The 26383-nt window shown below is 39.5% G+C and overlaps 1 protein-coding gene across 1 annotated transcript in view; it reads right to left on the bottom strand.

Moving 5' to 3' along the window:
- Positions 1-6773: 6773 nt before the first annotated feature.
- TTC29 (tetratricopeptide repeat domain 29) overlaps positions 6774-26383 on the bottom strand; it is a 132900-nt gene continuing 113290 nt past the window's right edge. Inside the window, exons 11-12 of the mRNA XM_068403848.1 lie at positions 7355-7428; positions 6774-6978 (exon numbers count right to left, since the gene is read on the bottom strand). Of these exons, the coding sequence (XP_068259949.1) occupies positions 7391-7428 (38 nt within the window). The 3' untranslated portion in view covers positions 6774-6978; positions 7355-7390. The remainder of the gene's footprint in view (positions 6979-7354; positions 7429-26383) is intronic.

Below are 26383 nucleotides of genomic sequence, written 5' to 3'. Positions count from 1 at the left end.
ATGTACAGCCCAGGAGTCTGGCCTTGGTTTCACACACTCTTTCAGCTGTTGAAGACCACTATATATAGTTCCAGCATCTTTTTCCTTTGAAAAAATAGTTAACTCCACTCTCACTCACAGTCCTGAAGATATTTCACTCATGTCTGATATTGAGAAACGTACAACAGGGACTGCAGAAATGAATCACACCATCTGATGGTGAGATTAAACCCAGCAGCTTTCAAGGGAAAGTGCATTGTCTCACTGATGGAAATACCACAGCTCCCTACAGTGGGATGTGGGATCTGGGCGTAACAGAGGGGGTGACTAAGGCAAGCATACTTTTTGCGAATATATTAGTTTAGGGTTTTTATGCTTTTACTTCCCTCACCTTCACAGCCTGTTTTTTATTTACTTCGCATAAACTACCAAGTTTTCTGGCACAGATGGTCTCAGAAAGTAATTTTCTAGGCAGGTTCCACTATCCTGCAATTTTCTAATCAGGAAGATGGAGGAAAAAACCCTAGAACATGACTTATACAAGTGTCCCCAACCAGCAACAGTGATTGAACATCGCCTGCTCTGAGGCCGTTTGGCATGTGTACATGTGCACAGCTTGTGCCAGCACAGCACTCCTGGTCCCTGACTACTTTGCCAAGCCTGGTATGTACCAATTATGCCAAAGATGGTTCCTAATCCTAACATCTCACAGTATAACTGGCTCCTACTGCACTTAAATATTCATACTGATCCTGGACATCTTTCCTACCCCTGCCAGAGTCACCTTTGCTGGCCCACAAGTTTGTGTTTCAGCAGATTGAGCTGGCTTGGTCCAGGCTGGTTTCACACAAGGGTTATCAACTCTGGCTAACGAGAACTTCCCCTGCAGGCACATCAGTAAGACTTGTTCATGGTGTTCCCCCTTAGTTACATGGAGTACGCAGTGCCAACACGGATTGTATTGCTTTTGCAGAGCCCCAAGCTCTGGTGGCGCGGTAGGTACACAGCCACTTGGCTGACCTACAGCCATCATTTAAAAAAAAAAAAAGCATTTGCCACAAAAGGGAGCTGCTGACAGCTGTTAGAGCCTCCGTACAACCAGCACAGGAGCAGCTACACTTTACAAGCCTGCGTGGGTGTCCACTCAGCGCTGGCTCTGTGCACATGATCTACTCGGTTGTTGCTGGCAAGGCCAGATGCACCCCTCCCTGCCCCCATCGTGAAGAGGGTATGCTAGTGCTGGATCTCAGTGTGACAGGAAGAATTCAAAGTGCCATAAATCCTCACCCTTTTCTGCCTAACTGTCCCCATCTCAAGCAGTTTAGCCATTTCTGCCAAACGCACTGCAAAATGTGAATGCATTGGTGATATTGCTCTCCCAGAGCAGAGGTTTTGTAGAGGCAAAGTAAAAGCAAAGGCTCTAATTCATCAAAATATTCTAATATCACAGAGCTCCTCTGAGAGTATTGGGGCTCAGCAGACGTGAAAGCTCATTGCAATTCAGGATGTAAAAGTTAAAGAGGCTGCTGAGAGAGAGTGGGGCCTGGAGACAGAAGCCAGGTAATCCTGAACTTCTCTCATCATAAATAAATTTTGTTTTAATCTGTACTGTGAGCCTGGCATGAGTGCAGTCTGCCCAGAAAGCAGACAGCAATGCCAGGGAAACTGATCTCCTGGTACTCACGTGGAAAGATAGAGTGGCTAATTTTCCCAGCCAACTGATGCTGAGGAGCCGGGAGGCAGACAACTCTTTTTGAAAGAAAACAGGAGAAAATAACAGTGACCACCATGCTTCAGGGAAGGCTCTTTGAAGACATTTTTATAGGCACCGCTATGGTTAAGTCCAGATTCAAGCCAGTTCAATTACAAACAGTGAACTTGTGGCAAAATGGGGCAATATTTTCTGAAGTAGTCCACGAAGACCAGGGAGCAATGTTGCCAGGGATCGAATAGCTCAGTGTAGGAGGTAGCAACCTTTCAAAGGTGATATACCTCTGTATATGGATATGTATTGCCCCAATCAGGGGTTAAATGTGCCAGTTACAAAAGCTGTTGTTGAAGGAAGCTGCCTTCCAGAGACAAGGCTTACCTCTCATCAGTCTGTCTGGGGTAGGAGATCTGTCCTAGCTGGGTTCAGAGCTGAGTGTGAGTCAGGAGCTACTGCTGCTCCCAGATGTTCCTCCTAGGACACTCAAGTTCCCAGCCCCTGGGTCTTCCGTGTACTACTGAAAATCTGCTGTCCACCCGTTTTCTGTCTACCCATACTGCAGGTGGCCAAGCTGCAGAACTGAGCTGGAGAATGGGTAGCTGCTGGGACACCTTGAGACTTTTTCCCCTCTTCTCTGTGATCCTAAAAAGAGCTGAGCAATTCTTCTGGGGCTGCACACGCTCAGCTCCCAGAGACTTCAGGTAGGGCCATCGCTAGCACTTCAGATCTTACCCAGGTTAGCTGTGCTTGAAAGCTTCTCTTGTTGCAAAGTTGTCTCTCTGCCTTTCATGTGGTAATGAAACAAACAGGTAACTTCATTGTGAACCTCAGTGAAACAAACCTACTCATTCAGCAGGGATGGGGACAGGGGATTTTTAGTTACTAAATTGCTTTCTCGCCCATTGAGATTAATCCCTCCAAGCCAGCATAGCAGCAAGCGGGTATGAATCTGGGACTCACTTTGTCCACCCCACAGACGAGCTAAAAATAAACAGTGAGCTTTCAATTAGAGGCACACTCACACCTTTTTTTCTTTCTCCTCTTCTGCTAAATGGGCTTGAGAGCTCACTTGACCAACAGCCATTCTGGACATAAAAACTAAACCTTAAATGTTTACAATGAAAATTTTATCTCCTAAGGTTAAACTCCTGGCAATGTGCTTTACCATCACAGCTGCTGGGCTCCTTCATGCTCAGCATCACTCTTCAGTGGTATGCCTGTGTCTAATTAATATTTCCATGTGTGAGTCTTCTTTTGAAGAAGACTCACACATGGAAATATTAATTAACATGGTTATTTTTTTATCTTCAAAGACAGCACATACATTCTATCTACTTGTAAGCATAAGTGTGGCAAATATAGAGATACTATGAAGTTGTGCTGTCAAACAAGACACAGTTTTGAAAAAAAAATTGTCCTCATTCTCTTCTTTGTAGGAGCTGTCTTCAGAACTACCTGACTGAATTTCAGGACAGAGTCCTTGCAGTACGCCACTTCTGAAGGCTCATGAGTTATCACCTCGTGTGTAATAGCTGAATCTCACATAACTACTTAAGACTTTAACCTATTTCTTGCATTTTTACATGGATATTATTGTTTCTTCCAGTTACCTTCTACTTTTTCCTAGCAGGGAACTAAAGTATGGCTTTAGTAACACCTATCATCAATCTTGTTTATTCCATCTATTTCTAGGTAATTATATATAGTGTATTTCTTAGTCTATATTTGGATGGCCTATTTAGAGATGAATGGATTCCTTCCAGAATGGCAATGACCTTTCTGTGACTCAAACATTAATTTTCTAAATGGCTTTACAGGTGAAATACCTTATATATCATCATAATTAACAAGATATACCCTATTAATGGTCAGAAAACATGCTTTCAATAATTATAAACAGAAGCCTTTCTGAGGTACAACCTTCCTGTCTGCTATGAATTGTTAGTCAATACCATCTGATACATCCACAGCGAAACCTACTAAAACCCTACTCAAAAAGCAGTCTTAATTGCCAGTCTCACATACCTTAGGCACCCACAAGACATAGATTTTGGAGACATCAATATTCCACTTCAGAACTGTTCAGAGATTCATCTGCTATAACATGTTCGACAAGTCTTTGTTTTGAAACAGACGACTGGCATTATAGGCTAAATTGATTTACCTGCTTTCCTAAGTTCATTAAAGTAAACTATGCCTATAATTTCTCAGAGCACAGAAAAACTTGCAGCTGCAATTCATATTCTCTCATGAGTCTTCCTTTCTGATTGCAAAGTCTTAAGGGTCAGGGGATTAGAGGCTTTCTGGAAAAACTTGGAGAAAGAATTGCAAAGATAACAAACCAGGCAGAGTGGAGGATAATTCTGTTCTATATGAGGAGAGCCTTAAAGAAATTAGGGCATCTCTCATGTAAAGAGACAAAGGAGAAAAGTTCCATTATACTAATTTGAGCTCTGATCTCAGCAGATGTTACGAGCAGGACTATGTCTGACAAGAGATCGCCAAAGAAAAGTGATGTTGGAAGAAGCACTGGTAATTCAGAAAGTGGTGATTTTTCTTCTAAGGAAATACTGATACTGCAGCCAAATACCAGTGAGCACTGTGCTTTCAGCTGGATCGTGTGAGGCGTTACACCGAGGCCTGCCTATGACCCGTGGAGCTCTGACTGCTTCTAACAGCTTAGAGGTTTATTCCAGGATCTTGTCCAAAGTATAGCGTATGGAACAACATTCTGCCTAGCCTCCTTGCCCCATTAATTTGAAGGGGAAAGCAGAGCCTTCGCTTTCCCACTGAAAAAGTCTGCAAGGAGCAGAACAACGCTTGCATTCCGTCAGACAGATAGTTACTTGTCAGACAAATCGTTACTGGCATGGGAGGCAGGTACATTTAGCTCAATAAACATAATTTTTTCCTAAAGCTTCCTGACTCTGAAGAACACAACTTGCATTCACATTATTATAGGATCATAAAAGTCCCCTTATTTTTATTAAAAGCTTTATGACTATAAAGTATCGTTAAAAAGTATGGGAGGGCTAATGCTCTAGAGGATTAATTTGTGACCATTTTTTCACAAGCATCCAAAAGCTATCACTTAAGTAACTATCACTTAAGTAACGAGTGCAGATTGGCAAAAAATAGCGATGATCATGGATGCTATTTAATATAACTGCATAATAACTTTTGGGACACATACACAGAACGTTCAGTTGCTGCAGAAATGTATGTGATGTTCAAAACACTCAAGAATTTAGAAACTTGCCCTTGAAAAATTGGTAATTATCTTTTCTAGAATGTCTGCTTGGTTTATGTTATTTTATATATTTTTATTTACTATGAAGGATAAATTCAAATACACCATTTTTTCTGACAATATTCCAATAAAAGCAATTCCAAATATCTAAAAATAGCAACCTCTTACAAGCAGTCATGCTACACCTATCAAGATTAGAAGAGCTTGCAGATTAATGTGATTTTCAGGTATTATTTGCAAAAGTGTGCTGTTTTTATAATGTTTTTTTGTATCATATGAATAGCATTAAAATATAAGGGGTAAACTGAATACTGTTATTGTTTATATTTAATTCATGCTCCTGTTTCTCTTCCTGTTTTTCATAAAATGTTTACCTCTTTTTAACACTCAGTAAAGAGATTTGTATGCTTATGTGTGTGCATAATTGCATGTAGCAACATACCCATACAACTTTTCAGCCTTGTAAAAACCTTCTAAATGAACATTGTTGTAATAAGCTTGGTGTTCAGACAATAAAGACCTCTAAGTAAAAGAATAAAATTATTGAGGTGTTTGTATTTACACTGCATGCACACAGCATCTTGATCAAAAATGGTCTGATAAGAGCTAGTTAATGAGATGTTTTTACCATACCTTAACAGGGAGAAATCCTATTGTCACATGTTAACCAGTTACTCAATTCTGAAGAAAACCAGTGAATTGAGTTATTACTATGGCAAAAGCTATTGCTTGCTCAAAGACTGTCATAAAAACTGATTACAGGTCTAATGGACCTTGGTTCAAACTCTGAATCTGGAAACCTCCGTTTAAAGAAAGGAATGGTCAGCTACTGCCATTCATAAAGCTTTGTGTATGTAGTTTGAAAGAACAGGTTTTCTAATGCATGAAATTATGAAAGCTTGCACCAGTTTTCCCAGATAAAATTCAAGGGTTCCAAATCCTGCTTTTACATATATTTCGCAAAGTGATAACTGCCATCTTCTGTTCTCTATCTCTTCTTTGGGCCAACAGTGATGGTAGCTGGAAGATGCCCTCTGGGGACTGTGAAGACTGCAGGAGTCAGACTGCTGTGGGTCATGTGGGGAGCTCACTTTCAAGAATTTAATCAGCTCAAAATGGGAGACAATTCTCCACAAACACTCCAAAATCAGTGCTTCAGATTATTTATCAAAAAGAACCTAGGCAGGATTTTAGTTTATCTAACTGTGTGAATGAACACTGGCTTTGCTAAAAGGGGAATTTGGGGTTCAATTTTTAAAATGTGATATACAGGTATTCTACCAGATGCACTTTCATTGTTAAATAGAGTTGTTTCAGCTGTGCCTATAGATTGATGTTGCACTTGAGACAGTCAATGGCATTTCAATGCTTTGATTGTACAGGCTTTCAACAGTTTCATAAGTGTGCTCAACCAGATTTTAAATAAACTTAGTTGTGTTTTGGGTCAAACCTGTGTTATAGATTAGATCAAAACTGCACCATAGTGTGCCACCTAGGCTGGATCTATTCTATTCAAGTTACAGTTGAACCACAGCTGCTAAGCACAGATGCTAAAATCACTGATAGCCCTATGAATAAGGCATCAAGCTTGTAGCTTATTTTTTCTGAAAGGGACAATAATCTGGGATTTAAAGAAAATTCTCCAGACACATTTAGAACCTGATCTTCAAGGTATTGAGCATCTTGGATTCCCATTCAGTAGCATAAAGGATGTTTAATATCTTAGCAGGAAGATCTTGATACTTTGGAATACAATAAGCATTAGAGGCACAAAGTGCAAACTTTCTACACCATATTACTGTTTTTCTTTTGTATTTATTTCAATGACACCAGCTATTTTGATAAAACATTTAATACATATTGAAGCCACACTTCAGTCATAAAAGAACTTAGAACTCTCAGGTATTTATACTGCAACACTGTGCTTGCATTTAAATGACAAAATTCCTACCGAAATTCCTACTTCGTTGCATGACTCTTCAAGGATCTTCCTGTACTCATTATACATCTATCAGCTTCTCTGTAAGTAAGTAGGCATTCTCTATAATGAAAAACAGCAACCAAAAAAACAGTAAATGTTGTGAGTTTACATACACTTTGATATCTACATGTTTTATATTTGGGTTCAGCATGTGGTTAATAGATTCATTTCTATCTCAAAGGCTTATTTCTGTAAATTAAAAGCAATTACATGATCAAAGGCAATTAACTTCTAAAACTGGGAAAACAAGTAAAAAATCTGAAGGAAGTGTGAATTTGTTCATTTATGGGCAGGAAAAATATTGTTATTTGGACAAAGTAAAACAGAGATGATGTGCAATCGCCTGTCAAAATAAGGTTAAATTTTGATACCAACGACATTTTTCAAAAATCAGCATATTGGTATAAAGACTATGGATTAAGAGCAAATACTGTACCAGGAAGGATCTAGAACTGGTGTCTTTGGAAGAGGCTCACAGGGGCTTTGAAGCACTTGTTTCTTTATCAAGTTCTGTTATTAAAAAAAAAAAAAGTGCATTAGTGCTTTAGACTTACAACATTCTTAGTAGTAAAAAAGCCTAGGAGGTTTATTTTAAAAACACGTAATTCAGTAAAAAGTCAAAAGAGAAGGAAATCGAAGACAACACAGAGGGGAGTCACATAAGAGATAATCCTAGAAATACAGAACTGACAGGGATTTCTGTTCTTTCTCGCACTCCTGTACAGCAGTTCTCAAACAGGCTGGTTTTGCAGGATAGGTCCAGGTGGAACCAGCTAGGCAGCCAACAAGGAAGATGCATTTGGGAGAAGATGATGGCAAAGACAGTACTGAAAGATGGCAGGCAGTAAGAAGTCTATCCAGGGGAAGAAGTGAGCAGTGCAGAAAGCAAGAGCAGGGTGAGGAGGTTTGGTAAGCAAGGCTGACACCTCTCAGCAGGGTCCTCCTCATGGGATGTGATCAAAAGAGCAGGTGGCTGGAAGGCAGCGGCTCAACTCTACAGCTTTTGGCAGCCACACGTTTCCTGGGCTCCCGTGATCTGTGATGCTCAGCCTTGTTCCTTCCTTGCTCCATTTCTGCACCAAACTCCCACCTCCTGGCTGCACTTTCTGCTCTGTTCCCAGTGACTCTTCAGCAACATACCTCCCTCTGCCTAGTTACAACCACACCATTCCTGGGGAATTGTTTCCTATTTTGGGAACTACTGATCTGGTTTACCTCCTCAAATGAAGAAAGTGCACATATATCTAGTCCATCCCTGACATTTATTTGTGAAATCTGTTCTCAAAGGCTTCGGATGAAGGGCATTTCACAACATCCCTAGTCTCTCCATTCCAGTGCTTCACAATCTTATAGCTCAGTTTCTTCCCTAATGCTTAAGATAAATATTTATTGCAAATTAAGCTGATTTTTTTTCTTGTTCTACCTTAGGTAGACATGAAGAGCAAAGGAACACTGTCCTCTTTTATAATAACTCCTTATAGCTTAAGAGACTACTTTACTTCCTCTTCTCTTTTTGAGGTTAAGCAAATGCAGTTTCTTCAATATGTGAAATGAGTTCACGTTTTCTGACCTCTGTATAATCCTCGGCTGGATCCTCCTTGTCACTACCTCTTTGCACTGTGATGCCCAAAACTGGACTCTGTCTTTTGGTCACAGTAATACCAATGGTGCTTATATGGCATCCTAATTTAATTCATGTCCAACATAAATAATCCAGTTCTGGTGGAGACAAAAAATAATGTTCAAAGCAGTGTCTCTGCTGGTGCAATGTTTGGAACAGATGCAAACTACTGGACCACTCAAGACTCAATAAAATTTATGTTTTGTCATATCATAGGCTTTTATTAAGTATAACTTAAGTGCTAACTAGGACTTCATCCACAGTTGTATGCAAGTAAGAATAGGATAAGTAAATCTACGAAGAATATCTGAGAATTAGCATAAGTTATCATATGAAGTCTTATTTTGTACGAGGGCAACATGTACGTTAGTGGTTTATCATAGAAACATAGAATGGTTTGGGTTGGAAGGGACCTTAAAGATCATCTAGTTCCAAGCCCCCTACCATGGGCAGAGACACCTTCCACTAGACCAGGTTGCTCAAAGCCCCATCCATCCTGGCCTTGAACACTGCCAGGGAGGGGGCATCCACAACTTCTCTGGGCAACCTGTTCCAGTGTCTCACCACCCTCACAGTAAAGAATTTCTTCCTAATATCTAATCTAAATCTACCCTCTTTCAGTTTAAAACTGTTACCCCTTGTCCTGTCACTACATGCCCTTGTAAAAAGTCCCTCTCCAGCTTTACCTTCTAGGCCTCTGTAAATACACTGTATTTAACAATGTAGTTATTCCAGGTAACATTTTCTGAAATCAGGCCTAAAGTACATCAATGGAAATTCCTTTACTAGCAGACCGTGTCTAAACAAAAAATCTAATAAAACCTAATTGAATACAAGGGGCTCTGCTCATGGCTGCACAGTCTGTAACTTCTCAGTTTGGCTTAGGAACTCAAACACTGTGAAGCAGCTGAGAGCCTCATGCAATTCAGAAGGGCTAACAAGGGGTCTGAACTATGTTGCCCCACCCCAGCTTTACACCAGTGTAGCATTATTGCTCTTTCCACTGGAAGTTCACTGTTGAAAAAGTGGTGCAAGACAGGTGGGTGACTCAAGCCAAAAATGTGACTAGGTATGTATAGTAACGTATGTATTTGCAAGTAAATACACACAAAAGTGTGTCTCTGACAGCAGTGTATCTTACGTACACTGACGCATGCAAAAAACAGTGGGGATGTGTACATGACAGATGGGGAATCAGAGCATAAATTGCTTTTCTCATGCACCTTTCGGCCTTTTGCCTTCACACTTGGACACCAAGCTATTATTGTCTGATTAACAGTTCTACCCTCCCAGCAAATATGAAGCATATCAAGGATAACTGATGGAATACTGAGCCATAAATGTTTTCTTGGCATTTGTTTGGCCTGTGCTATCTAGGAACAATAAAAGCATCTCATATTCATAATGATAATACATATATACCACCACAGATCACACCATCAAGCATTCTCCTTCTGTCTTATTGGGTTGTGCAAAATGCAGAGATAAACATTAATATGTATTAATAGTATGTAAATGTAATTAATCATAATAGGATGTTCCTGACATATTATCACTGCTGTTGATAAAATATAATTAAAATTGTCTGGTTGAATTTTCAGTGCAGCTAGAATTGCCATCTCTGTTCTTGCTGTTTACATGTGTCTGTCTAAAGATTGTTACACTTCTAAAAATCTCATTATTTCATTTTGTTCCTGGGAGAAAGCTAAGCAGAGCTGCTAGTCCTTTACACAAAATAATTATTGAAAAGTCATACAGAGGGTGTACAGATCGTGGAAGGAGGGGCTGACCACTTGGGAGGAATATAAGTCTGTTGTCAGAGGATGTAGGGAGGCAACTAGGAAAGCTAAGGCCTCCATGGAATTAAACCTTGCAAGAGAGGTCAAGGACAACAGAAAGGGCTTCTTCAAATACATTGCAGGTAAAGCCAACACTAGAGGCAATGTAGGCCCACTGATGAATGAGGTGGGGGCCCTGGAGACAGAGGATAAAAAGAAGGCGGAGTTACTGAATGCCTTCTTTGCCTCTGTCTATACTGTTGGAGGCTGTCCTGAGGAGCCCCGGATCCCTGAGGCCTCAGAAGAAGTCAGGATAGAGGAGGAATCTGTCTTGGTTGATGAGGGCTGGGTCAGGGACCAATTAAGCAACCTGGACGTCCATAAATCCATGGGCCCTGATGGGATGCACCCGCGGGTGCTGAGGGAGCTGGCGGAAGTCATTGCTAGGCCACTCTCCATCATCTTTGCTAAGTCGTGGGCAACGGGAGAGGTGCCTGAGGACTGGAGGAAAGCGAATGTCACTCCAGCCTTCAAAAAGGGCAGGAAGGAGGACCCGGGTAACTATAGACCGGTCAGCCTCACCTCCATCCCCGGAAAGGTGATGGAGCAACTTGTTCTTGGTGCTGTCTCTAGGCACATCAAGGATAGGGGGATCATTAGGGGCACTCAGCATGGCTTCACCAACGGGAAGTCTTGCTCAACCAACTTGATAGCCTTTTATGAGGATGTTACCCGGTGGATAGATGATGGTAAAGCTGTGGATGTGGTCTATCTCGATTTCAGTAAAGCGTTTGACACGGTCTCCCACAGCATCCTCGCAGCTAAACTGAGGAAGGGTGGTCTGGATGATCGGGTAGTGAGGTGGATTGTGAACTGGCTGAAGGAAAGAAGCCAGAGAGTAGTGGTCAGTGGGACAGAGTCCAGTTGGAGGTCTGTGTCTAGCGGAGTTCCGCAAGGGTCGGTTCTGGGACCAGTTCTATTCAATATATTCATTAATGACTTGGATGAGAGATTAGAGTGCGCTGTCAGCAAGTTCGCTGATGACACAAAACTGGGAGGAGTGGCTGAGATGCCGGAAGGCTGCGCAGCCATTCAGAGAGACCTGGACAGGCTGGAGAGTTGGGCGGGGAGAAATTTAATGAAATATAACAAGGGCAAGTGTAGAGTCCTGCATCTGGGCAAGAACAACCCCATGTACCAGTACAAGTTGGGGGCAGACCTGTTGGAGAGCAGCGTAGGGGAAAGGGACCTGGGGGTCCTAGTGGACAACAGGATGACCATGAGCCAGCAGTGTGCCCTTGTGGCCAAGAAGGCCAATGGCATCCTGGGGTGTATTAGAAGGGGTGTGGTCAGCAGGTCGAGAGAGGTTCTCCTCCCCCTCTACTCTGCCCTGGTGAGGCCGCATCTGGAGTATTGTGTCCAGTTCTGGGCCCCTCAGTTCAAGAAGGACAGGGAACTGCTAGAGAGAGTCCAGCGCAGAGCCACGAAGATGATTAAGGGAGTGGAACATCTCCCTTATGAGGAGAGGCTGAGGGAGCTGGGTCTCTTTAGCTTAGAGAAGAGGAGACTGAGGGGTGACCTCATTAATGTTTATAAATATGTAAAGGGCAAGTGTCAAGAGGATGGAGCCAGGCTCTTCTCAGTGACATCCCTTGACAGGACAAGGGGCAATGGGTGCAAGCTGGAGCACAGGAGGTTCCACTTAAATTTGAGGAAAAACTTCTTTACGGTGAGGGTGACTGAACACTGGAACAGGCTGCCCAGAGAGGTTGTGGAGTCTCCTTCTCTGGAGACATTCAAAACCCGCCTGGACGCGTTCCTGTGTGATATGGTCTAGGCAATCCTGCCCCGGCAGGGGGATTGGACTAGATGATCTTTCGAGGTCCCTTCCAATCCCTAACATTCTGTGATTCTGTGATTCTGTGATTCTGTGAAGAATGAAAGACACACCTATAAAGACTGAAGCTAAGATGATCACTAACTCCAGAGAGGACAGGAATTTTAGACACCATTCTCTCAAAGGCTATAAAGAAAATGAAACAGGAAACACCCGTGTTCCTGAGCTTGCATGCCCATGCGATGGGAAAGTATTCAAATCCAAGTTTTGCATTGTTCAGAGACTGTTGGACTTTATTAAACAAGAATTCCACTGAAAAGCTCCACGATCTGGTGAAGAATCATAAGAGGACTATGGTTTTGGGGAGCTGAAACTGCTTTGAAAAAAAATAAAGGCACTATTTTGAGGAGATGACAAAAGTAAGAATGAGAGTAGCATGCAGAAGGTGACCCAGAAACCATTTTTCACTGTCTCTTCCAATAAAAGAATGAGGTAGGATATACTGAAAGAGGCAGGTTGTGGGCCTGGAGACAAAGGAAGAGGTTCTTTGTGCATTGCCAACTCATCCTTGGAACTCCCTGCTGCAGGATGCTGAGGATACCCTAATTTTCTGCAGGCTCAAGAGGTGACATAGCAAACAAATAGGAGAGAAGTCTGTATCCTCTCCTACTCTTCCACTATAGCTAACCAGCTTAAGTGGCATAAAACCCTATAATACAACACCTCAAACAAAAGACAGCAACAGTGCTGTTGTGTTTTTATATGTATCTAGGTACATGTATGCAAACAAGACCATATTTGCAACTGCTGTTAATGTGAATGAACTCTTACTATATTGTACATACAAAAGTAGTAATGTAAGATAATGCAATGTTATTACCTCTCTTTTCCTTTAATACAATTAATTTCACATATTCAGACTCACTATTAGCCAATACTGTACTTTTGTCACAAAAGGGAGAGAGAGAAAGCAAGACTATCTCACCATATTCTTTATACCCTCCCCATGATTTGGCAGGCTCTGCTAGATTATCAAGTTGGCGTAATGCAGCTGATGAGATATACCCCATTACTGTAATTTTAAAATTACTTTTTTAAAGGTCATGCAGCTGTTTTCAGTAATATAATCTGTAGAATGATGTAACGGAGTAGGAATAAAGGTACAGCAGCAAATAATATGACTGCCAACAACATGCATGTCCCACACTGCAGGAGATCTTCCTACTTCTTTTCTGTCTTGATGAATGAAAATTGATGCAATGCTTTTTAAAAGCAGATTGGGCTTACATGTTTAGCCATGTATCCTGACTAGGTTCACTCGGAATGGAGGCAGTTGTACTTGGAGGTTTTACGAATATAAAGATTAATGAATTTGTACAATTTGGGCATGCAAAGCATTTTTATCAGGCATATTCCATTTAGAATAAGCAGTAAACCATATATAAGGGCTGTGTCAAAGTTTACTGAATAGGGCCCTTGGTAGCTAATGTAACATTTCTCCAACAAATCAAAGGTATTGTTCTATGCTCACATGAATATACAGTAGCCATTACCTTAAATTTAAAACACTGTGAGCAGCAAACACACTGTGGGGATATGAAGGCCATATTGTATCAGTGGAGTCTGCAGAGATTTTCTTCATATGGCTTTGCCTGGTTGAAATATATGTTGCAGTTGAAAGCTAAAGGGATTACTTTTGAATAGTCATCACAAAGGTTGATTATATTCGTATATCATTTAGCTGGACCCTGCAGGCTATTATTCCATTAGCTGTGCTGGCCCTGCACTGTCAAAAAGTTGATCATATAATATAAAAAGGTTACATGCTCTGTTAAGGTATGTGAAGTAACTTGAAACAGTAATCTTTTAAGAGCACTACAGCTCTGTACTTGAAGGTAGATTGCATTTAAAATAAATACCCGCAAAATGGAACAAATACAATAAACCTACCTCTGTTTCCTATTTTTCATACTTTGAACAGGCTGAATATAATTTGAGTAAGTTAATTGTACCAGGTAAGATATTGGCTATAGAGTATTTTTTCAACTTCAAATCCAAAGAACTATACCTCAAAATAGCTGCGCCTTTATGCTAAATGCTTACTGAGATTATGTTTCTGGTGAAAAAGATTTGCTGCTTATGTTTCCCTTGCACATACAAACACACACACATTTTCTTTCAGTGCTTAATAAAATGGATCTTCAGATGGTTCCATTATATGGATGCCTTAATATTATTTTATGCTAAAACATGGACAACGCATTAGATTGAAAGCATCTTACTGTTCCACAAGGCAGAGTAATCACGGACTATCCCTAGATAGTAAATGCTTCCATTGGGGAAACAATACCAACAACACAGGCTAATGAATCACAGTAGTTATTAATCATGGGCATTTGTAGGAGCCACATATAATAGAGATGAACTCTCAAGATTAGAAAGGTTAGAAGGTGGGACTGAGAAAAGGACAGGAGATCATCCAACTGCGTTTTAGAGTAAGTCTATGGGTGAGTATTTGCTTCAATACAATTGTGCCCATGTTTGCTTCAGTCTTTCTAAGCAGGCAGAAAGAAACAATTTAGTCAGCTCGGTGCACTTATAGCTTTCAGAGCCTTGTAGGACAATTTGGCAAAATTAAATAAATAAATGCACACGTGTAAGACCCTTAGGGCTTATGGCCTAGTTAGAAATGAGACAGTGCTTCTTTTATTAGACAAAGTTGTTTAATTTGGGTTGTAAAAGCGAGAGCTGGTTCTCTTTTCAGTGTATGGTATATAATATTCAGGGCAATGAATGAGTCTTTATAAGTACAAATGGGAGCCTTTAATGAACTACAGCAAGCGTTTGAGCAGGTAGGTTTCTCTGAATAAAGGCTTCACAGATGGGTAAGTTTATGAATGAGAAGCAGAATTTATTTTACATGCTTTTAAAGAGCCTACTCAGGCTATGGCACTATAAGGGAAGTGCAAGGTTTTTCTGGTTTGGATGAGAAAACCTAACGGGAATATGAATTTTTCCCTGCCTAATAACTCCCATTGTTTACTTGTTCTTATTCAACAGTCCTCAGACAAGTTAATCTTCCTCTCTCACATAGTTCTGGCATGTGCCAGACATTTGTACAACAATAGAAATCTCTCTCGATCTTACATTTTTCAGTTCTGTTCACTGTGAAAATTATACTCTAGTCTGTGACAATATAGTACAGCAGCATCTTTTGCACAAACCATTTGTTCAGTATCAACTTTAAATAACAGCTCTATCAGGCCGGATTGTTGACTGTAGGTAGAAAAAAGGGATTTTCTTAAGGCCAAAATATGACACCATGTCTTTCGTGTATCTGGGAGTTAGAGATACATAACAAAAATTCTACTCAAATTTTGGTGATACAGAAACATTAGCTTTGAAAAACAGCCATCAAGAAGATCACTTCAAACACGAACAAACCAAAACAAAATAGCAGCCAGTTTTCAGTTTATAGTTTTACCTTTACTGTCAACAAATTTTACGTTACATCCAAATTATTAATTTGAAGTTTCAATACAGCATCTCATCTCTGGCTCTACTCCAACCCAAGGTAGGGGGAAATTAAGGAAACAATGTTTCAGAGTCAGTATCTCGAAACTTTCTCAGCTGAAGGCAAAGTTTTCCAGCAACACAAAACAGGCTGAGCATCTGCCCAGCTGGTTAATCAAGGTTTCCACAGTGCAAAGGAAAATTCCCAGAAGGCCCAGAGAAGGGTTTCTCCTCTTCCACCTCCCACGCAGATGCAGAATAAAGATCACAATGGGAACCTATTTGCTCTCTCCGAAAGACAGAACAAGCTCTGGGAGAACTTCCTGAGAAAACAAGGTTCTGAGCAAAGTGGGGCTGCTCGCTCTCATGGTAGAAGCCAAACTCACCCTTGGCTACCCTGAGGAGTTGGTGAGGAGAGAACATACAAGCAAGTATAAACCACTTCCACTGCCTCTATCTTTGCTGAGAACCATGAGCCACCACTAAAGATTGAGCCCAAAAGCTACATAGAAATCCTTATGAAAGGAAATCCTTATCTTGCTCACAGAACTGGTATTTTATAGTCCTGGAGAACTTCTGCCAGCATTTTTAAAGCTATTCCTATAGGCTTCTACAAAAATGTGTGTATCATAATGATATACTCATAGAAGTTTTTAACACACGTCTTTAGAGTTATGAATGAAATCTAATCTCATTGCAAATGGCAAAGCAGCAGTAAGTGGACTGATGTTTCAGACGACATAATGATCATAACAGAAGCAGCACATTTGTTCCCCATTTGTGTGCAGAATTATCATCGCTACATTCACTCTAAAACAAAGCAAGGTATATCAGGTGCTCAGTAAATAATTACAATACAGTAGATGCGAAAACACAGATTTCATGCATAGTGACAATTCTAAGACCAATTCACACCCAAATCAGTACAGTGAAAAATTCTTGCTGTCTCCCCCAAATCACTACAGTCCTTGTCCCGTAAAACTTTTGAATACCCTGCTTGAGAGCCTACTTTATGCACTTACTAAGCAACCTTCTTGCATGGCTACACCTAAAACCTCATACCTTATCCTTTACTCATACAGACATACTGCATTAAGTCTATTAAGTACTTGTTATAAAGGCCCCATTAAAAACTGCAAGACAGGATAGCAGGACAGTTCCTAACTGCATTTTGTAAACACCATCTTCTACCCATTGAGCAAAATATGTCACTGAACAGGGGAGTTCAGTATTTAAATCACTGGTAGTGTGTGATATTTCTGAATATGAGGCTTGATATGTCTTCAAAGGATCTGTGCTTAGCACCCCTTTCTCTGAAATTCACATTCCTCAAAGGTGTCCCAAAGGCAGGGAAAGCTGGAAAGCTCAGATTACTTAAACACTTCCTCTTACTTAATTCTATGCCATTATCATACTGAGGTTCAAATATCATATCAGACTGCTCTGATTAGAAGCATCTCTAATTTTATTTCTTTTTGCTTTTATCTCTATATTTTGACATGAGTGCTCTGTGTGATTTTATTGAGAGTTTCTTGTTCTACAGATCTCATTCTTTATGTTCTGGTTTGGCTCTGCTGTTTTCTGACCTCTAAAGGCTTACCTACTCTTCTATAATTACATGTAAGAGTACTTCTTCATGGTTGAGACTTCTTTATTTCAGCATCTCCAGTGACTACTCTGCCTGGTGGCTCACAAACTGTTTATCATCTGAAGCCTCTATAAAGTAGGCCTTTATTTTTTTTTTGCCTGGGAAACTGTCTTCCAAGAGCTCAGCCAAAGGTATCTTCTGTGTACAGAAACCGAAGCCAGTGAAGCAGAGAAAATCCAGCAATGCATCTGCTACAAAAAAAAAGGATGCCAGGGAGATTTTTTTTCTCCTTATCTGACTTTAGTTTTACATCTTCTAATGCATCTTAGGCATGAGTGCATCCTCTCTGGCTAAGGAGATGTAGGGGAAGCATCTGGAAGATTATGCTGTTTAAAAAGACAACACAGAATCCCTTATGGAAGTATCAGTTTTCTTGTGACTGAGGTCTTCTGGGGAGAATATCATTCTCTGTAGCGGCTAAAGTCCTCCTCTAAGATTGATGCAAAGTGCTCCTTCTTCTCTCTTAAAAAAAAAACAAACCCCAAAAATTGCTGGAAATTCAGGCCCAGATTTATGCAGGGTCCTTCCATTCACATCTGGTGACGTGGACATAATGCTACGTGTGATACCTCTCCCACAGACACTTTGGAAAAGCTTCATTGTCTTAGCTTTCCTTCCTTATTTTACCAGCAAGAGATCAGACCTCTTCACCAGGCATAAGGAACAATACTTTCATTGGTCAAAGCAACACTGAGTGTTGGGTTTCTCCCTCTTAGTTTTTGGATTTATGGACGTGTTCTTTCAGACAACATGGGACAACTTGAAAGGCCATTACTTGTCTTCTTCTGTCTTTACAGATAAGTAGAGAACTCTAGCTTTCAGGCCAGTCATCGCTTGTTTTGATGAGAAATAAATTCTCATGAAAAAAAGATTACACTGGAAAATGGAAATGGATTTTATGTTTTATTAGCAGTCAGCATAAGACTTGTGAGCTACTTTAGAAAGTTATAGAACTACAGAGATTTTTAAGAACATGCCAAAAGAAGCTAGAATTTAAAAATAAATGCTCTGGCTAGTCTGGGCCCAATCCTCAAGTGATGCAACCAATGTAACTTCAGTGAAGTCAGCGAGGTTATATCAGCTTTGCCAAATTGCTTCAAAACAGGTCTTTTTAGAAAACATTTGACTTCAGGAATTTTAAATTCACTTTGAATTATGCCATACCAATCACATTGTTTTTCTCTAGGAACAACAGAGCTTAGAAACATCCACCAGGCAAACAAATGTCTTCATAAAGTAAAAGATGTCGCCCTGCCACTCCACTCCTCGACTGCAGTGACAAGGCTGAGATGAGAACCACCACCGGATACTCTCCGTGTAGCAGAGACTTAATGAGGCTGAAGGGAAGCATGGACTTCTAGGCTTGAGGGAAGGAGAGCAGCGACAGGTGATCTGGTTTCTTTTGGAGCTTTCTCTCAGCCATGATGTAAGGGGAGAAAAGGAAACAGGGCTATTTCTGTGTTGCTGCCATAGGTTAGACTGTTAAGGGAAGGTTTGACACTCAGTCCTGTCCCTTACAAAGGCATCTGTGGAAGTGGAGGCAGGCACCATTTCAGTTACAGCTGCTGCCAGTTTGAAATGCCTTCCTAAGATGTGGTAAATCATGCAAAGTCACCAGCTGAGAAATACAGAAAGAATTTTTCCCCAGGGCACAAGTCTGAGAGGGATTCTGGCAGATTTTTTTTTTACCTGTTCTCACAGTCTCAGAAACCTGCTTTGGCGTTAACATAAGGTTGAAAACATCACAATTTCCCCAAGTTCACATAGTGAATGTGGAACTTAAGATGATTTCAGCTATCTGAATCTGCTATAGACCTGGAGATCCCTTGACTGTGCCATCATCCCCTTCATGGGAGGAAGTGAGAGTCTCTTTGGAAGCTGGATAAATTGCAAGCATTAGGTAGAAGACTCTGGGTAACAGTAATTTGATAATTCAACACCAGACTGTACTCAGATGAACGTTTGGTGCTTTGACAGCAAAGTAGATCTTCCCCATAAAAACAACAGATGTGCAGCTTTCCCCTTAAAATCTGTGCTGGAATCTGTATGTTCTGATGAAATCATGTTCCAACATCATCACAAAGCTCACAAGGTACAATAGACAACATTTCTTGCTATAATTTATAAGAAGTCACCCCTGCTTGGAGGTTTAAGAGTCTTCAAGCAAAGCCTTGTTCCATCAGAAGGAATATTTCACAGACAGAAATCTTGGAGACTGCCTCTCTTCCAATAGCAGAGCCCTAGCTTGATCCTGGTGTGCAAATTCTAGGCAAAACTAGAAACTGTACTTTGGCTTCTTCTGGGTTCTGTTTAGATTGTACCTATTATATTACAAACCTGCGAAGAATAATATTTGTCATATGAAAGAATAAAAATGCTAATGTTTTGCAGAGGCTTTATTTGAACTGAGCGTTGGTTTGTGGTGAACTTGACAGACTGTGCTAGAGCAGCGCCAGGCCAGGGCACTCGGTGACACAAACAACCGTATCCCTTACACGCATCTTCGGCGATCACATAAACTCAGCGTGCACACAGGGAGCACGGTGGGTCACATGCAAGCCTGTCAGGCAGATGGCAGCGGGCTAACAGTCTTGGAAAGGTTTACTTGCCTGACTGCAAGTCTCTCTGGTGAACTGCTTGCTGTGGCTCTATTTAATTCTTAATCTTTGCTCCTCTGTTTAATTCCTAGCTGCTTTAGAGACCTGTTATAACACAGCAGTTAAAAAAATATTCACATGTACTTTCGGGCCTCCCCAAAGAGCACTAACTTGACACGTAGGCCATGACAGCTGGGCTTGGACTACTAAGAAATCTAATCCAGGGTTTCCATCATCTCAGTTGTTGCCTTTCTTTCATTACAGTTTGACTCAGCCCCTAATGGATTCAGCTTTATAAAATCAGAAAAAGAGGAAAAGAAAGCAATTTATTCATGTTTCACTAGAGCTCACAGAAGACATGAAATTTCTCTAAAAATGCAAATTATTTTGTGCCACACAAGTGAGACTGGGCAGCTAAAGCTCTTAGAGGAAGGCTCTTTCCCAGGGCTAATGTTTTTATACTCAGTGATTGAATAAATCGATTCCTTTATTATCACATCTCTCTTACTCTCCTTTTTCTTCAGAAGAATGTAACCAAAGGTACCAAAGCGCCCTTTTTAATTCTAAGAAAATTGATTATGCATGTTAATTTTGTTTTTAATCCCAGACATATCAAAATAAACACCACAGACGTGTAGCAGAAATCAATCTCTCTTAAGTATCAAGTTGGTAAAAACAAGGATTTAGTAAGAATCCAAGATGTAAAAGACTAATGTACAAACTAAGCCCTTATTTATGTAATGTGCTTTTATACAAGCTCAACATAAACCTGAAAGAAACTATTTCAGAAGAGCAGAAATGGTTTACTTGCACTGCATCAAAAATGACCCCATAAGACCTCCTTTACTGAGATAGCCCAGATATTTAATGTGAACATACGTTTTTAAAGGATTTCTTGTCTTATGTCCAGTCATTCTTGTTAATTCATGGGACAGCATACTGCAGATGTGCTCTTTTTTATGTTACATAAAGCAAAAATTACATTTAACAAGTGTAAGGTTGGTCATAAAAAATAAATAAAAATAGACTCTTAAAAGCTGGGAAATCTCAAAGTGAAGCCATCAGTCATTCTTATTGAGAAGGGTGAGGACAATGTGAAATAAAACTAGCACGTCTATGAACGACATTCCTAAAATGCCAGCACTTGGCTGTTATTTCACATTCTCTATAGGTTGCTTTCATCGGCCCAATATTTCTTCCTTTAGGGTAAGCTGAATGCACGTTTTCACTAGATGCCCTTTCTAGTCACTGACTTAAATTTTAATAGTAATTAAATTAAATATTTTGAACCTATCTGCAAGTTTGTTAACTTGAAAGAATAGAAAACAAAGTCAGTGTTAGTTTTTGCGTGTGCTGCTTCTGGGTAAGAACGTTAACTACCTATTTGTTTTAACAGTAGTATTCTTCATTACTGTAATTCTTTAATATGCAAATAAAAGAACTTTCACAATGATCAGTTTTATAGTACTAATCCAAATCTAAGTACCAATTTGTGCACCTTATTGATATGTACACTAATCATACCACTATTTTTGGTATGTAATTCTGTATGGTTTCACTCCTCCTGAATGCAGATGAAATTAAGCAATACCTCTTCAAAAAAGGAATATTCTCTTCTATTTTTTACTGACACTAAAGATCTTCATCCTGCATACATCATTCGTAGCCGAGTACTATTCTCCCCAAAACCTCCTCTTAAGTTGGCATAAGATGGCATATTCAAAGACTACAAGGAATTTCTAATTAGAAGCTACTTTTAGAGATTTGGTACAGTATAAATTCAAGCCAAGACATTGGAACCAAAATGGCTTGTGAGGCAGTGAGGTCAGATTTCCTCTTATCAACACACAGAGGACAGACAGAAAAGTTGTTCCTTTGGACCACTCATCACCATTTGACACTACCAAAAATGGCTGCCTCACCTCACACAGTTAACACAGTTTGAATCTTTCCCAAAAGTGGGCACTTCTGGAATAACACAATCGCAGCACCAGCCCTCTTACTTGCAAAGATGTACAAGGATTAAGTCTAAGTCTAGTTCTTTGTAACACCTGGGTACAGCCGTGAAGGGGAAAGATCAGATTAGACAGTATCAAATGCCAGCAACATGAAAGTGACTTGCACAGACCAAGAAACTTTGATTTCAAGAACTGAATGTCTCATTTTGATGTGTTATTTATGTTATTGACAATGTTACCTGATTCAGATCAGAACGACTACATCCATGGAGGCACATTGCACATGAGCTAAATCACTTCTGGATTTTGGTCAGTCTTTCTTACTATTCGTTATTCTAGACATCGAAGTGAAATTCAGAAAGAGGAATCATTCTGTGGTCTTGTAGGACACAGTCAGTTTAGAGATTGCTAAGTAAATTCACCTATATTAAAAGTATAGACTTCTCAAATACACATCTTTTTGATATATTTACATTCACATTATTGTTTGTAATGGCAAAAAAGCTTCACAATTAATAATTATATAAAAAGGCAAGTTTAGTGTGAAATTGGTTTTCCTATTTTACAGGAAAAACATGTCACAGAGAGCAATATTTACAACTCAGTTCCCTGGGAGCTTTTAAGTAATGCCGTAACAAAATACAGTATTTTATTACACGCTATTCTGAAGTTTAATTACAAACAAAGAGTTTACAAATAAATAAAGACTACAGCTACTGGCATTTAAAAAGTAGTTTTAGCAGAGAAGCTTGAATTATGAAATGTGAGAGATTTACTTTGAAGAGTTCTGAATCTGTTTATGGACAACTAAACTTATTGAGACAATGCTATTTTGTATATAATATGTTTGCTAAGGAAATACCTATTCACCAAAAGTAAGAATAAACAAACACCGTGGGTTGCATCACTGCCAAATTAGTGGTTCAGGTCCAGACTCAATCTGGACTTGTAAAACTTCACAAATCTCTTCATTAACCACTGGGGGGATTGATACTAAATGGTTGTAATTTTAATAATCTGAACGGAATTTTTCCACTAATGGCAACTGAAACCTGGTGATTCCAATGAAACATTTTTTGTGCAGGTAGATATTTTTTGTAAAATGTTAGGTCAAGGTTTTTACCTGGCACTCAAGTCACCAAGGGAATTCAAAATCTTAAAACTATGTTTGTATTCCATCTCTCCCCAACTATACTAAGATTATGGTTGAACCTCACTTCCAAAGGTGTTACATAAGAAAAGGGGGCGGGGGAAGAAATGAAAAACACACTGACTAGATCCTCAATAGTCTTAAAACAGACCGTAAAGAACTATCTTGAATATAAGGGAGCTATGAAGGGAATAATAAGCTACTCTCCCAAAACTGAATCACTGAATCAGGCATCAAGGAGTGCCTGAGAATCTTGATTTTTCAGTTTTTCAGTTTACAAGCTTGAACCAATACTCTCTGAATTTTTAGGATCATAGTCCAACTGTAGCATTCACATAATATAATCTTGTTCATTGAAGTATTAAGTCCTACCTTAACAGAAGTCCCTAGTGCTTTATTTTCAGAGTTTCTTCAAAACTTCACTACTTTTAGTTCCTGACCTACACCTACCAATGAGCTAGTTCATGAAAAAAAAAAGTCTGCTCTTGTGTCAACATTATCCTTTAATTTAAAAGGTCTTCTAACTTAGTGCTTATTCATCTGTGTGTGTGTATGCACTCTGCTAACTATAGTGGGATTTGGAACATGCACTAAGTATTTCATTGCATGCAGACCTTACACCAGCAAGCTTAAAAGCATATCTGTCCGGATTTTTTTTTTTTTAATATTGCATTATGATGCTACTTAACTAACTTGAAAGCAAAGAGGCCTTACTATCTGCAGACACGGCCTTAATACAAAAAGGTTATATAGTATCAATCTAAGGTTACATTTTTACCTACATACTTTTATGCATTGTTCTTTTAAATGTAGGTCTTGACTATGTAAAGAAAGTAAATAGAAAAACCAGCAAGCTAAGGACACTGTAAAGTGAAAGATTAAAAGTTAAGCTGTTGGAAAAAGTACATGAATTTTTTGTCATTTATTGTTCTTTCAATTTTTTCAAATATTTAAACAAATCATGACACCTCAATTCAAGCATATGTCATACATTTGTGAGAAAATGGAATTTGGCAAAAATGTAATATGTCAGCTTTAAAGATAACTTTGAAAAGCTCATACAACACACCACAGAGCACACACACCACATCTTCTGAAATTTTCAAGTTAGCAAGCCTAGAACCTTCCAGGATTCCTTTACAAGCAGATCAGCCCAAAAACAAAAAAAAAGAGTAAAGGATCAGAAATTGAATTTTTCATTTCTTTCAAATCTCTGCCTCCCCTTTTTGGGTGACGAGGAAAAACTGTTAGAAGATACAAATCTTTCCTTCTTTGGGTGCTGATGCTTTCTATCATTTCACTACATTTATGCATTCAAAATTCCTTCTCTCTCTCCCTTTCTCTCAAGTACCCAAAGACTTCTAGGATAGCTTCACTGAACCATTCCCTCCATTTGTTTCCCCAAAGAGGTTCAAATTTTTCCTCCATTGACTGATCAATAACTAATGCAGTGGTATTTGCCTAAGTCGGCAGACAACTTAAAGCAATGTCCCTTGAGGAGCAAGCTGCTGCTTCCATTCCCAATTTGATTAAGATGTTATCCCTAAATTCAAATAATTACACTTTGCTATCAAGCCAAACTTCAGCTCTGATTATTTAACCAGTGCTGTCAGAAAAGAACTAGGAGTGAGGACTCAATTCCCTGGGAGGAAAGAAATGCAGGGAAAAGATGGAAGAAAACCCTGAAGACAGCAAATATGTGAAAAGAAGGATGAAGGAAGAAAGAGTAGAAATGGTCATGAACAATGCAGCATTTTTTTTTTTAAACAATTAATGAATAAGACAATACAGTGAAGAAACAGTAAGTCACTAAAGGTTTAGTTACCAGATAAGGTTGTATTCTGCCACTGATTACTGTGGAAGCTTCCCCTGAACTTTTCAACATGCAAGAAGGAAGGTATAGATGTCTCTAACATATAGCTCTTAATTAAAAGCAGAATCAGGGCCTCTGTAGTTTGACATGCCTGTCAGAAATTCCCTTGGATAGCATAGTAGAACGTAGCTGTTTTGCAATCACTCTGTATTCTGCTCATTTGCCACTGACACAGAAACCTGCTCATTGTTACAACCCAAGAACATCAACTTGACACCCTCGCTGCACCTACAAATAGCTGATGACTACCTGTTTTTAAACTGAACTCTAATGTTAACTTTCACGATGCCAAGATATTGGAGACAATTTTCTAAAACAGAAAAGCTGAAAGATTTCAGTGTATAGGCACAAAAATACAGCTTAGTCCATTGCCTTATTTTATGAGGACTGCACAAAGATAACAGAGCACAGATTTCAGGTACCGCATCTCCATAGATTGCATTGTTTTCCTATTTCTATTTGTGTCCTCAAAATAAAATAGTGGGAAAAAGCATAATTGCATGCTTCTTTTTAATTTTTTTCCCCCCAAAAACCACACACAAAAAGAATTAAAAGAGAACTCAAGGAATAAAAGATAACAGCAGAGAGGTGGAATGTATTCTTGAGTTGGTGGTCACAAAGGAAGACCTCCAGCAGAGATCTACATCAGCATCTTTATTTTCTAGGTAAGAGGAACAGTCCCAAATTGAAAAACCATTGGAGGAGGATTAGAACAAACTGAGAAATGAATCAGGCAAGAAAGTGGTATTTGCTCAAGAGGTTTAAAGGACACATACACAGGTATTGCTTAAATCAGCCTCAATACCAGAATAATATGAAGTGCTAAACAAGACATAAATTAAAAACAAGAATGTTCCATGGAAGAAGAGACCAGTAAAAATCTGACCGCTGTACAAGGCAATTTAGCTACAACTCTGATAAGGATATAACGATAGATAAGTGAATTAAGATGTGATAATGAGGAAAAGAAATCAAGATAGCTTTTGTAGAGGTCTCATGAGATTATTGTTCTTTTGAGGAATGCATGAGGATCTGGATGAATATTACCTGGTTGATTAGATTCCCAGAATGCTTCAGATATCTCCTCTGGATTAATAACTAGTTAAAGGTAGGAAATAAAGGTAAGAATAGACGGATTGATTTTCACTATGAAGACAGATCAGCAGTGAATTCAACAGGGATCTAAGGCAGAATTTGTACAGTTAAACATTAAAAAAAAAAGAACACAAAACGTTAGTGAACAGCAAAGTGACAGAATCTACTGCTGATACAAAATTACACAGGGTAATCAAAATCAAAACTTTACAGAACTTCAAAAAGATTTTGTAACTGGGCAATAAAGCATCAGATCAAATTCAGTGTTGATAAATGCAAATTAATGCACATATGGAAAACAGTCTTTTATGCATGGGGAGATTGTAAGCTTCAGCTTGATAGAAAGATGACTGATGGTGGGATATAGAAAAGGTGTATGTATTTTCACGAGTGCC

Source organism: Nyctibius grandis, chromosome 6, assembly GCF_013368605.1.
Source record: "Nyctibius grandis isolate bNycGra1 chromosome 6, bNycGra1.pri, whole genome shotgun sequence".
In the NCBI taxonomy this organism is placed as follows: Eukaryota; Metazoa; Chordata; class Aves; order Nyctibiiformes; family Nyctibiidae; genus Nyctibius; species Nyctibius grandis.
This window is presented reverse-complemented; position numbering and strand designations above follow the sequence as displayed.